The sequence below is a fragment of the Manis javanica genome, chromosome 9 (genome assembly GCF_040802235.1).
Source record: "Manis javanica isolate MJ-LG chromosome 9, MJ_LKY, whole genome shotgun sequence".
Taxonomy (NCBI): Eukaryota; Metazoa; Chordata; class Mammalia; order Pholidota; family Manidae; genus Manis; species Manis javanica.
Genome location: NC_133164.1, coordinates 74,483,218 through 74,497,002, shown reverse-complemented (window position 1 = coordinate 74,497,002; position 13,785 = coordinate 74,483,218). Strand labels below are relative to the sequence as shown.

The following is a 13,785-nucleotide window of genomic DNA, read 5'->3' as shown; positions in this document are numbered from 1 at the left end:
TCACCTTTCTAAACCCTGGTTTCCTCATCAATAAAAGAAAGCAGTACTTCATAACTTGTTGAGACAATCAGAGCTGATCTATATTCTGTACACAGAAAATGCTCAAAAATGACAATTTTTATATTATTTTTTCACAAATTATTTAATATCAGTTTTATTATCTAAAAATTGCCCTGTCTGCCCTTCAAGGAAATGAGATAAATATGAAGTAACTATTCATTGGATCACCTTATCCTATAGTTTCACCTCATCCTGAAATAGAGTTTGCATTGTGACTGATGAGAGTATGCTAAGGTATTAATATAATTACAAAGGTCTGTATTTTAAAAGATTCACATTTCCAGAGATACCAGAGTGGTCCGAGTAAAATCAGATGGTTTAAAAAATGGGGAATAGATATTTCCTCAAATGTTAAGACTAGGCATTCAAATTCATATAATATGAATTCATACTACAGTCCTTAAAAACCAGCATTTAAAAAAAATTACACAAAATAGAACAGAGTGTAGAAAAATTACACTATTTCTTTAATGCTAAATATCTAGCATTCTTACCCAGTCAGCATTTTTCAGCTCCTCCAGGTCTGTGTTGGATTCATCATTCTTTTCCATTTCTTGAATCTTCTTAAGATTCTACCAATTAAAATAAAAAGAATTAAAATTTAAAAAACGTAGGCATAAAAGTTTCATTACATTACCTTTTCAAATTAAAATTTTTAACAGATACCTTCAGATAAAATATATACAGAAATGTTATTGAAACAGCACAGAATGTACTTTCAGTCAATGGTAAACTAGAGTAGACATGATCCTACAGAGAGATAGACTGAGATTGCTCATTCTCTAATTTCCTTTGAGGTCTTGTGGTTAAACTTTCACTCACAATATTAACTCACAGCATCCATGCTGTATTAATGCATCCATCTTCTCAACCCCCATGTTTAATCCATCATTAAATGTCATAGATGTTACGAGCATTATACTTTTTTAATTTAAGTTCTCTTCTTTTATCTCCATTGCAAATTATTTCATTCAAAACATTATCTTATTTTACCTGAACTTCTGAAGCATTCTTGCCCTGGGTGCTCTCTTCACTCACCCCCCACCCTTCTTGGACTGGCTGGACACTCTCCTCACCACAAAGCCTGGTCTTTTTCACTGCTTACTTCTCTTCCTTCAGGTTATCAGGCTCAACAGAATCACTAATCTTTCAGGGAAGACCTCTCTTGCTCCGTGATTAAGCCAAATATTTCTATATACAATTTTATAGCACCACATACCTTTCCTCTATTGTTCTTATGAACACTGCAATTTTACATTTGTTTCTGCCTTCCCTCAAGACTCCATGAGGCAGAATTCTATTCTGAGAAGCTAATACAAGCACTGGCACTTTTGATGCTCAAAATATATTTCTGCTGACTGAATATATTTAAATATACAAAATGCCTTTTATGTATTTTTTATTTGATACACATGTATATTGCAAATGCTTACAACAATAAATTTAGTTATGCCTCCATTACCTCACATAATTACCTTTTAATGTGTGTTGTGAGAACATTGAAGATTTATTCTCTTAGCAACTTTCAGGTATTGCTAACTATAATAAAAATTCTGTAAGTTAGCTTTCCAGAATTGTTCATCTTATAACAAGAAGTTTCTATGCTTTTAAATTACATTAATTCAACATATGCAATTTTAAGAAAATCTTCATAGGTAAAACATATATTCTCATATTAATTACAAATTTGTTATACTACCCTACTCAAAATAATTCAACCTTATTATATTTTACATTTTGCTGAGCCTATTTGCCTGATTGCATTTGAACTGACATTAAATGCACCATATGAAAACTAGTTTATTTTATATACTAATGATTACTTAATACAAAACATTTCTAAAACACTGCAAAGTGAAACTACCACCTATTTTGTACTTAAATCACATGAGTATTAATACAGAAACAATAAAATTACTCTGACCACTTGAAGAAAAGTGGTATGAATAATCCATTATTTCCTCTTTCTTTAGGAAAGAAATTAGGGAAAAATGTATTTCTGATTGCTTCAGAATGTGTTTCCATAGTTATTTTAAAAGGAAGTCAGGAAAGATGGCAGTGTGAGAGGAGAGACAGAGGCTTCCTCCTAGAACTGGATACAATTAGAAAATATACTTGGCACAACTAATCCTGAGAGAGCAACAGGAAAGAGAATGGCACCAGACTGCACACACCTGGAGAAAACAGCAGACCTCACCAAATGGGGTAATGTACCAAAGCTATGGCTTGGTAGGACCCAAGCCCTTCCCCCACCCCAGCTAACCAGTGGGAGGAAGAGAAACTTGAGCAGGGAGGGAGTGGAAGACTTGGGCTGCTGAATACCTAGCTCCTGAGATTTGTGCTGGCAGCACAAACCTACATTTCATGGTGCTTTCATGATACTTTTCTGATTACGGGGTTGGAAAGCTGGGACAGGTGGAGTTCCTGGGGAGATTGGGATTCCAGCTGCTTGTGGAAAGCAGGGATCCATATCCAGCTACTCTGGAACAAAAGCTTATACCTGTGTGCTCGGCCCACTGGTTCAGGCAGTGGAGATAGGCACAGCAGCCAGGAAGCAGGGAACAACTCATTCCTCCCCCCAAGGCACCAATACTGCTCCCCTGCAACCCCTGATATTGCTTTAGGGGCTGAGCAGCTCCAAAATAGAGCTTCTAGACACTAGAGGGCACCAAATAGAAATATGAAACGCCAAAGACACCTGGTCCAGAGTAAAATTATTAATACAACTCCCGACAAAGATTTAAATGATATGGACCTCGTGACTCTTCCTGAAAGGGGAGTTCAAAATATAAATCATCAACATGTAATGGAGGTACGGAAAGACATCCAAGAACACAGTAATGAATTCAGGTCGGAGATCCAATTGTTGAAGAGCGTGATGGAGGGTACTAAAAGCAGTTTGGATATGGTGGAGGAGATGATAAATGAAACAGAAATGGGAGAAGAGGAATACAAAGAAGCTGAGTCACAGAGAGAAAGAAGGATCTCTAAGAATGAAAGAATATTGAAAGAACTGTGTGACCAATACAAACAGAACAATATTTGCATTATAGGGGTACCAGAAGAGGAAGAGAGAGAAAGGGTTAGAAAGTGTCTTTGAGGAGGTAGTTGCTGAAAACTTCTCCAATCTGGGGAAGGAGACAGTCTCTCAGGCCATGGAGATCCACAGATCTCCCAATACAAGGGACCCAAGGAAGACAACACCAAGACCATAGTAATTAAAATGGAAAAGATCAAGGATAATGACAGACTGTTAAAAGCAGCCAGAGACAGAAATAAGATCACATACAAAGGAAAGCCCATCAGGCTAACATCAGACTTCTCGGCAGAAACCTTACAGGCCAGAAGGGAGTGGTGGAATGATGTACTTAATGCCATGAAGCAGAAGGGCCTGGAACCAAGATTACTTTATCCTGCAAGATTATGATTTAAATTTGAAGGAGGGATTAAACAATTTCTAGATAAGCAAAAGCTTAGAGAATTTACCTCCCACAAATCATCTCTATAGTCTTTTTTGGAGGGACTGCTATAGACGGAAGTGTTCCGAAGGTTGACTAGCTGTCACCAGAGGTAATAAAAACACAGTAAAGAAAGTAGAACAGATAATTAATAAGCAAATGTAAAATTAAATTAACTATCCCCAAAGTCAATCAAGGGATAGACAAAGAGGACAGAATATGATACCTAATATACAAAGAATGGATGAGGAAGAAAAAGGAGGAGAAGAAGAAAAGAACCTTTAGATTGTGTATGTAACAGCATACTAAGGGAGTTAAGTTAGACTCTTAGATAGTAAGGAAATTAACCTTGAAATTTTGGTAACCACGAACCTAAACCCTGCAAAGAAAATAAGTACATACCTATCAATAATCACCCTAAATGTAAATGGATTGAATGCACCAATCAAAAGACATAGAGTCACTGGATGGATAAAAAAACAAGACGCATCTATCTGCTGCTTACAAGAGACCCACCTCAAACCCAAGGATATGCACAGACTAAAAGTCAAGGGATGGAAAAAGATATTTCATGCAAACAACAGGGAGAAAAAAGCAGGTGTGTTACAGTACTTGTATCAGACAAAATAGACTTCAAAACAAAGAAAGTAACAAGACCGAAAGAAGGACATTACATAATAATAAAGGGGGCAGTCCAACAGAGGATATAACCATTATAAATATATATACACCCAACACGGAGCACCAGCATATGTGAAACAAATACTAACAGAACTAAAGGAGGAAATAGAATACAATGCATTCATTTTAGGAGACTTCAACACATAACTCACTCCAAAGGATAGATCCACCAGACAGAAAATAAGTAACGACACAGAGGCACTGAACAACACACTAGAACAGATGGACCTAATAGACAACATCTATAGAACTCTACACCCAAAGGCAGCAGGATACACATTCTTCTCAAGTGCACATGGAACATTCTCCAGAATAGACCACATACTAGGCCTCAAAAAGAGCCTCAGTAAATTCAAAAATATTGAAATTCCACCAACCAACTTCTTGGACCAGAAAGGAATAGAAATAGAAATAAATTGTACAAAGAAAACAAAAAAGGCTCACAAAAAAATGGAGGCTTAACAACATGCTCCTAAATAATCAACGGATCAGTTACCAAATTAAAAGAGAGATCAAGCAATATAGGGAGACAAATGACAACAACACAAAGCCCCAACTTCTGTGGGATGCAGCGAAAGCAGTCTTAAGAGGAAAGTATATAGCAATCCAGGTCTATTTAAAGAAGGAAGAACAATAACAAATCTATAGTCTAACGTCACAATTATCAAAAATGGAAAAAGAAGAACAAATGAGGCCTACAGTCAGCAGAAGGAGGGACATAATAAAGATCAGAGAAGAAATAAATAAAATTGAGAAGAATAAAACAATAGAAAAAAAATCAATGAAACCAAGAGCTGGTTCCTTGAGAAAATAAACAAAATAGATAAGCCTCTAGCATGACTTATTAAGAGAAAAAGAGAATCAACACACATAAACAGAATCAGAAACGAGAAAGGAAACATCACGACAGACCCCACAGAAATACAAATAATTATTAGAGAATATGATGAAAACCTACATGCTAACATGCTGGAAAACCTAGAAGAAATGGACAACTTCCTACAAAAATACAACCTTCCAAGACTGACCAAAGAAGAGACACAAAATCTAAAGAAACCAATTAGGAGCAAAGAAATTGAAGCGGTAATAAAAAAACTGCCCAAGAACAAAACCCCTGGGCCAGATGGATTTACCTCAGAATTTTATCAGACATACAGAGATGATAAAATACCCATTCTCCTTAAAGTTTTCCAAAAAACAGAAGAGAAGGGAATACTCCGAAACTCATTCTATGAAGCCAGCAACACCCTAATACCAAAACCAGGCAAAGACTCCAACAAAAAAGAAAATTACAGACCAATATCCCTGATGAACGTAGATGCAAAAATACTCAACAAAATATTAGCGAACCGAATTCAAAAATATATCAAAAGGATCATACACCACGACCAAGTGGGATTCATCCGAGGGATGCAAGGATGGCACAACATTCGAAAATCCATCAACATCCACCACATAAACAAAAAGGACAAAAACCACATGATCATCTCCATAGATGCTGAAGAAGCATTTGACAAAATTCAACATCCATTCATGATAAAAACTCTCAACAAAATGGGTACACAGGGCACGTACCTCAACATAATAAAGGCCATATATGATAAACCCACAGCCAACATCATACTGAACACTGAGAAGCTGAAAGCTTTTCCTCTGCAATTGGGAACAAGACAGGGATGCCCACTCTCCCCACTGTTATTCACAATAGTACTGGAGTTCCTAGCCATGGCAATTAGGCGAAACAAAGAAATACAAGGAATTCAGATTGGTAAAGAAGAAGTTAAACTGTCACTATTTGCAGATGACATGACATTGTACATAAAAAACCCTAAAGACTCCACTCCAAAGCTACTAGAACTGATACTGGAATGCAGGATACAAAATTAACACAAAGAAATCTGTGCCTTTCCTATACACTAAGAATGAACTAACAGAAAGAGAAATCAGGAAAACAATTCCATTCACAATTGCATCAAAAAGAATAAAACACTTAGGAATAAACCTAACCAAGGAAGTGAAAGACCTATACCCTGAGAACTATAAGACACTCTTAAGAGAAGTTAAAGAGGACACTAACAAATGGAAGCTCATCCCATGCTCCTGGCTAGGAAGAATTAATATTGTCAAAATGGCCATCCTGCCCAAAGCAATATACAGATTTGATGCAATCCCTATGAAATTACCAACAGCATTCTTCAACGAACTGGAACAAATAGTTCTAAAATTCATATGGAAACACCCAGGACCCTGAATAGCCAAAGCAATCCTGAGAAGGAAGAATAAGGTGGGGGAGATCTCGCACCCCCACTTCAAGCTCTACTACAAAGCCACAGTAATCAAGACAGTTTGGTACTGGCACAAGAACAGAGCCACAGACCAGTGGAACAGATTAGAGACTCCAGAAATTAACCCAAACATATATGGTCAATTAATATTTGATAAAGGAGCCATGGACATACAATTGCAAAATGACAGTCTCTTCAACAGATGGTGCTGGCAAAACTGGACAGCTACATGTAGGAGAATGAAACTGGATCACTGTCTAACCCCATACACAAAAGTAAACTCCAAATGGATCAAAGACCTGAATGTAAGTCATGAAACCATGAAACTCAGAAAAAAACATAGGCAAAAATCTCTTCGACATAAATGTGAGTGGCCTCTTCATGAACATATCTCCCTGGGCAAGGGAAACAAAAGCAGAAATGAACAAGGGACTATGTCAAGCTGAAAAGCTTCTGTACAGCAAAGGACACCATCAATAGAACGAAAAGGTACCCTACAGTTAGGGAGAATATATTCAAAAATGACAGATCCAATAAATGGTTGACATCCAAAATATATAAAGGGCTCACGCACCTCAACAAACAAAAAGCAAACAATCCAATTAAAAAATGGGCAGAGGAGCTGAACAGACGGTTCTCCAAAGAAGAAATTCTGACGGCCAACAGACACACAAAAAGATGCTCCACATCACTAGTCATCAGAGAAATGCAAATTAAAACCACAATGAGATATCACCTCACACCAGTAAGGATTGCCACCATCCATAAGACAAACAACAACAAATGTTGGCGAGGTTGTGGAGAAAGGGGAACCCTCCTACACTGCTGGTGGGAATGTAAATTAGTTCAATCATTGTGGAAAGCAGTATGGAGGTTCCTCAAAATGCTCAAAATAGACATACCATTTGACCCAGGAATTCCACTTCTAGGAATTTACCCTAAGAATGCAGCACTCCAGTTTGAAAAAGACAGATGCACCCCTGTGTTTATCACTGCACTATTTACAATAGCTAAGACATGGAAGCAACCTAAATGTCCATCAGTAGATGAGTGGATAAAGAAGATGTGGTATATATACACAATGGAATATTACTCAGCCATACGAGAAAACAGATCCTACCATTTGCAACAACATGGATGGAGCTAGAGGATATTATACTCAGTGAAATAAGCCAGGCGGAGAAAGACAAGTACCAAATGATTTCACTCATATGTGGAGTATAAGAACAAAGAAAAAACTGAGGAACGATACAGCAGTAGACGCACAGATCCCAAGAATGGACTATCAGTTACCAAAGGGAAAGGGACTGGGGAGGATGGGTGGGAAGGGAGGGATAAAGGCAGCGAAAAAAAAAGGGGGCATTATGATCAGCATGTATAATGTTGGGAGGGGGCATAGGGAGGGATGCGCAACACAGAGAAGACAAGTAGTGATTCTATAGCATCTTACTATGCTGATGGACAGTGACTGTAATGGGGTTTGCTGGGGGGATATTGTGAAGGGGTGAGTCTAGTAAACATAATATTCTTCATGTAATTGTAGATTAATGATAACAAAATGAATAAAAAAAAGAAGTCAGGTTTCCTGTTTGAGATTATGTAGTAAGACACTTGCCACTCCTGAGTCATGGCCTTGTTTAAGTTACCCTCTTTGGGACTCGAGTTCCCCACCTTTAAGAAGAATTTATATCCTTCTACCTCACAACATTGTTAAAATACAATCAGTTAAAAATAGCAGAATCTTGCATTTATAGCGTCTGGGGAAAAGCATCTTCAAAAACATGCAAACCTGAACTCTCTATGCTGTGCTAGTCCCATTCTTCACCCAGAACCTTGTTCTTCTCTAATGGTCCTGGCTGCTGCTCTTGGCTGTAGAAAGGTACTGGGGTAATATGCCAGCTAACAAGTGCTAAGGCTTCAGGCAACCATCATTTAATCCTAAGCACAATCCATGTTACAGGGAAATTTAGGCTCACAAAAGCTGAGTGACATGCCTGGGCTCTTAACGCAGTGAAGGAGGGAGCAGTAGTGAAGCAGGTGGGATTGGTAGCAGGGTTTCAGATATGGGGTAAGATGTGTCGAAGGAACACCAGATGATAAGAGGAAAATGTAAGCTCCTGATGCTCCCCCAACGGCTTTCAAAATCCTCAGAAAACAGCTGGATAAAGTTCTACTTTATTTTTGCTAAAGTGAGTATTTATGAACTGATATCACATAAGGAAAAAGAATAGAATTTATGACCTATAATTGGTCTTTGCAGATAATGGGTACTTATATCTTGTGACATTAAATCAAAATCTGAGTAATCACTTTCACTAAATTTGGACTCTCAGTTTTCTGTCTTTAAAGATGTACCAGATGCACTGATATATTTCTGATATTCAAAATCCCCATTATTTTTTGCTAGGGATTATTATTTACCTTAAAAAAAACCTCTAATGTTTAAAGTCATAGTTTTCAATGCAAGTCCACAATCTTCATGAAGTTTCAAAAACAGGAAAGAGCAGAGAGAAGCCCCCAAAGGACAGGCACATTTTTTCCCTCTGATGATTGTAATCCAGGCTCCATCCCAGAATGACTTCTACACTATTCTATTGGTTAGAAGAAACTTCTGTTTTCTCACAATTAAAATGGTCCAAGAAAAGATATTTAAGGAGGTAAACTGCCTCTGGACACCCTGGGACTCTATCAGGCATCTATTTGCAGCAATGCTCTCCCCTCCCCACACCAAAAAACAAGAGCTGAGAATACTACTTCTTCGCACTCCAGGCTTAGAGCATTTGTACTATCTGGCTGTTCCCTCTCCTTGACTGCTTTATCTTAAGCACCCACATAGCTAATCCTTCTGATCCTTCCTCCAATGCCACAGTCTGTATGGGCTCTACCTTGAACATTCTATATACCATACCCAGCCACTAGTAATTCCCCTAGTCTATGTCTTTTTTCAAAGCTCATCTTGCCATTTAATAGTCCATACAATTTACTTAATATGTTTGTTGTCTGATTCTCCTTGCTACGTTGTGAGCTTCATGACAAAGTAATTTTTGTGTATTCTGTGAAGTTATTTTGTTCATTGATGGGCTCCTCAAATATCTAGAATTGTGTCTTGCACATAGTTACTAGATGTTTAGTAAATATTTAATAAGCGACTTAAGATACTTTCAATCAAACATATTCAAACACTTAAATCTCTGCACTAGCTTTAATGAAGTCAAGCTTAATAAAAGGAAGCCCAGGGGGGCAATTATTCAGAGGAAAATCTGTATTTTCTTCTCTAAATTCAGAATTTCCTGGAGGGACAGGGAAGAAAAATCTTATCTATGCCACACAGAAACAAGTGCTCTGCAGGGAAATAAATACGCAACTCAAGCTCACATTGAAGTGTCTCACTTAGTCAATAGATGATAAAATAGCAAATAAGTAAAGTTTTAAAAAATGCATATCTAATACCATACAGAAGAAATTAAGTAATTATAGTACTTACCAGGTCAGTAAGATTCAACGAACATCAAAATAAACTTGTTTGAAGCCTTACTGCTTGAAAAAAACAATTATGTGTACAGGGACCAACATTCTAAACACATCTTTATCCATAACCAAGAGTGCATTACAGGGCTGTTCATGCTCATTCGGAACTAGTTCTTTGTCATATTTACCCTGTCACCTAAAGGCTGATCCCACAGCAAGCACTACATTGTTTACCCAGTAATCTATAAACCAAAAGATAATGAAAAAAGCTGAAAACATAGGCTCATCTTTATAAGCCTATATTGCTTCTTAAAAAATTCCAGTGGTCTTTAGGTTCTTTTAGGATAAAAAAAACAGACAGCAAGACAAATGGTACAGATATAGTAGGAGATGGGGGCATCTTTGGCAAAATGAAAATCTTAATCTTTTTTCTAGATTTCTACTGCTACTATCACAAATTTGATTATAGTAGGTCTCTGAGCTGTTCTTCCTTCTCTAGTACCTTCTTCATTTGGTTTCTCTTCTCACTCCCCTATGATGGGTTCCCAGTTTCTCTGATATGGCCCTCAAACTGAGGTATCTGTACTTCTGGGGACTCCTGGCCATATGGTAGAGGGATACAGCAAGAAGCATTTACAGTAACAGATAAATATGACACATTTTCCTGAAGTTAATCTTACTCCAAGATAATGTAATGGATATTCTGGTAAACGCCCAGGTCCACATACCTCATGCCCTTCAGAAATGAAGTACTCTTCTACCAGCTGCTGGAGGAAGCCAAAGGCTCACAGCCTAATCCCTCCCCAGGAACTAGCTACCTTGCCAAGAATACACCCCTCTCTGGGGGTAGCCCTCATCCAGTGACTGATTTGTGTGGATGTACACAAGTCAGGTCCCTTGCCTCAATCTGGGATATCTCTGAAGGGCCAGCCAAGTTTCTGAGCTCCCTGGGGATCAGCTGAGGCCTGCTGCAACTGCATCATATCTTAACTTTTCCCTCAATCCCTATAGCTGTTCCCAAAAGGAACCCCCAGTAAACCTCCTGAATTCAGATTCACCCCTCAGGACCATTTCCTGGGGAAACACAACCCACACATGGAATATTTTAAAAATATAACAGATGCAGACATATATACAAAATTTACACGAATTTTAAAGGTGAAATTCAAAGTCATTTTCACCTGCACTGAACTAATATATCCATCCCTCAGTGGGCATCGGCTGTTTTTGTTTAGAAACCCCTTTTCCCCCTTCCTTTGATAAAGATCCTTCTTTCTTTTGGGGAATGAGTTCCCATGTCAAGCACTCATCCCCTACTCACAACAGTGAGGATACAACCTTGACCAGCCAGGGCAGCCTCTCCCAGCTGCAGAGACTGGCTCCCAAGTGGGTACATGACTCTAAATCTTCCTCCAGCTGTTTTGATCCAGTTAACAGAAAAGACTTTCTGCTGGAGTTACTGAAGTGAGAGAATATGAGATTAGGCTACAGACCATCATTTTACCTGCCTTTTAGTAAAAGCCTGTTCTGGGAGGGAGACAATGAAAGCTTTGGATCAAGATACTGGATCCAGCTGTGCCTAAAGCTACCTGTACTCTTAGATTTCCCAATTATATAAGCCAATAAAATCCTACCCAACTCCAAGTATGCTAATTTGAGTGTTTGAGTGTCACTTTCGACTGAAAGAGTTATGATTAATATGTCCCCTTAGTCCAGAAATATGAGTTCATGCCTCTGTGTCTTAGGGGCAATCTGGTGAAATAGTATGAGAAGCATATGGCCCCTTTTCCACCCAACCTTAATTTTTACTATTCTCCAACACATCCCTGACTAAATGTAGTCAAAATGGTCTCACTGTTATACCTTTACACACCTCTACTTTTACCCAAGACCCTAACTCCATGCTATTAAGAAATACTCTCTGCTCTTTATAATATTGAAGATAATTTAAACAAATGGTTCAAGAATTTCATGAGTCTTTATTTTTATGGACAGTAGCACAAATTGTAGCTCAGATATAGGCATATATTGGAGACATCATAGGTTCAGTTCCAGGCCACTGCAATATAGTATCATAAAAATGTGAGTCAAATGAATTTTTTCATTTTCCAGTACATATAAAAGTTATGTATATACTATACTGCAGTCTGTTAAGTGTACAATAGCATTGTGTCTAAATAACAATGTATATATCTCTTTTTAAATTAAGATATCATTGATGTACACGCTTATGAAGGTTTCACATGAAAAACATTGTGGTTACTCCATTTACCATATCAAGTCCCCCCATTCCCCACTGAAGTCATTGTCCATCAGTGTAATAAGATGCCACAGAGTCACTACTTGTCTTCTCTGTACTACCCTGTCTTCCCCGTAACCCCCTCACACCATGTGCAATGTACATATCTTAATTTAAAATACTTCATTGCTAAAAATGCTAATCATCATATGAGCTTTCAGTAAGTTATAATCTTTTCGCAGATGGACTGATCAGGGTGGTGGTTGCTGAAGGGTGGTGTGACTGTGGTGATTCTTTAAAATAAGACATGAAGTTTGTTGCATCAACTGGCTTCCTTTCACAAATGATTTCTCTGTAGCATGCAATGTTGCTCTTTGATAGTTTTTTTGCCCACAGAATTTATTTCAAAAAGATTCAGTCTAATCCTCTCAAACCCTCTGCTGCTTTATCAACTAAGTTTAAGTAATAATTCTAAATCCTTTGTGGTCAACAGTCTTTACAGTATCTTCACCAGGAGTAGATTCAATCTCAAGAAACTTCCTTTACTCATCTATGGAAGCAATTCCTCATCCATTGAAGTTTTATCATGAGATTTTAGCAATTCAGTCACAACTTCAGGTTCCACTCCTAATGCCAGTTCTCTTACCATTTCTACCATATCTGCAATAACTTCCTCCACTGAAGTCTTGAACCCCTCAAAATCACCCATGAGTGTTGGAATCAACTTCTTCCATACTTCTTTTCATGTTGAAGTTCTGACCTCTTTCCATGAATCACTAATGTTCTTAATGGCATCTAGAAAGGTGAATCTTTTCCACAAGAATTTCAACTTACTTTGCCCAGAACCATTAGAGGAATCACAATCTACAGCAGCAAAGCCTTATGAAATGCATTTCTTAAACAAAAAGACTTGAAAGTTAAAATTACTTCTTATCCATGGGCTGCAGAAAGGATGTTATGTTAGTAGGCATGAAACAACATTAATCTTATATACATCTTTCTGAGCTCTTGGGTGATCAGGTGCATTTTCAATGAGCTGTAATATTTCGAAAGAGATCTTTTTTTCTGAGCAAGTCTCAACAGGGTGGTTAAAATATTCAGTACACCATGTTGTAAACAGATGTGCTGGCATCCAGGATTTGTTGTTCCTTTTATAGAGCACAGGCAGAGTAGATAATATAATTCTTAAGTGCTAGGATTTTTGGAATGGTCAATGAGCACTGGTTTCAACTTAAAAGTCACCATCTGCAGGATAACTTAAAATCAGTTTCTAACAAGAGTGGGTCTGTCCTTTGAAACTTGGAAGCCATGCTTTGACTTCTCTTCTTTAGCTATGAAAAGTCCCAGATGGCATCATCTTCCAATAGAAGGCTGTTTCCTCTACATTGAAAATTTGTGTAACCACCTTCTTTAATGATCTTAGTTAGATCTTCTGAATAAGATTATTGCTGCAGGTTCTACATCAGTACTTGCTGCTCACCTTGCATTTTTATGCCATGGAGATGGCTTCTTTCCTTAAACCTCATGACCAATTTCTGCTAGCTTCAATCTGTTTTTAGAAGCTTCCTCACCTCTTTCAGTCTTCATAGAATTG

General features: G+C 37.8%; 1 protein-coding gene across 3 annotated transcripts in view; it reads right to left on the bottom strand.

Moving 5' to 3' along the window:
- Positions 1-13,785, bottom strand: part of SPIRE1 (spire type actin nucleation factor 1) — a 322,037-nt gene that overhangs the window by 92,758 nt on the left and 215,494 nt on the right. For all 3 annotated transcript variants that reach the window (XM_073212799.1, XM_037001038.2, XM_073212800.1), the window contains exon 5: positions 555-632. In XM_073212799.1, coding sequence (XP_073068900.1) covers positions 555-632 — 78 coding nt within the window. The remainder of the gene's footprint in view (positions 1-554; positions 633-13,785) is intronic.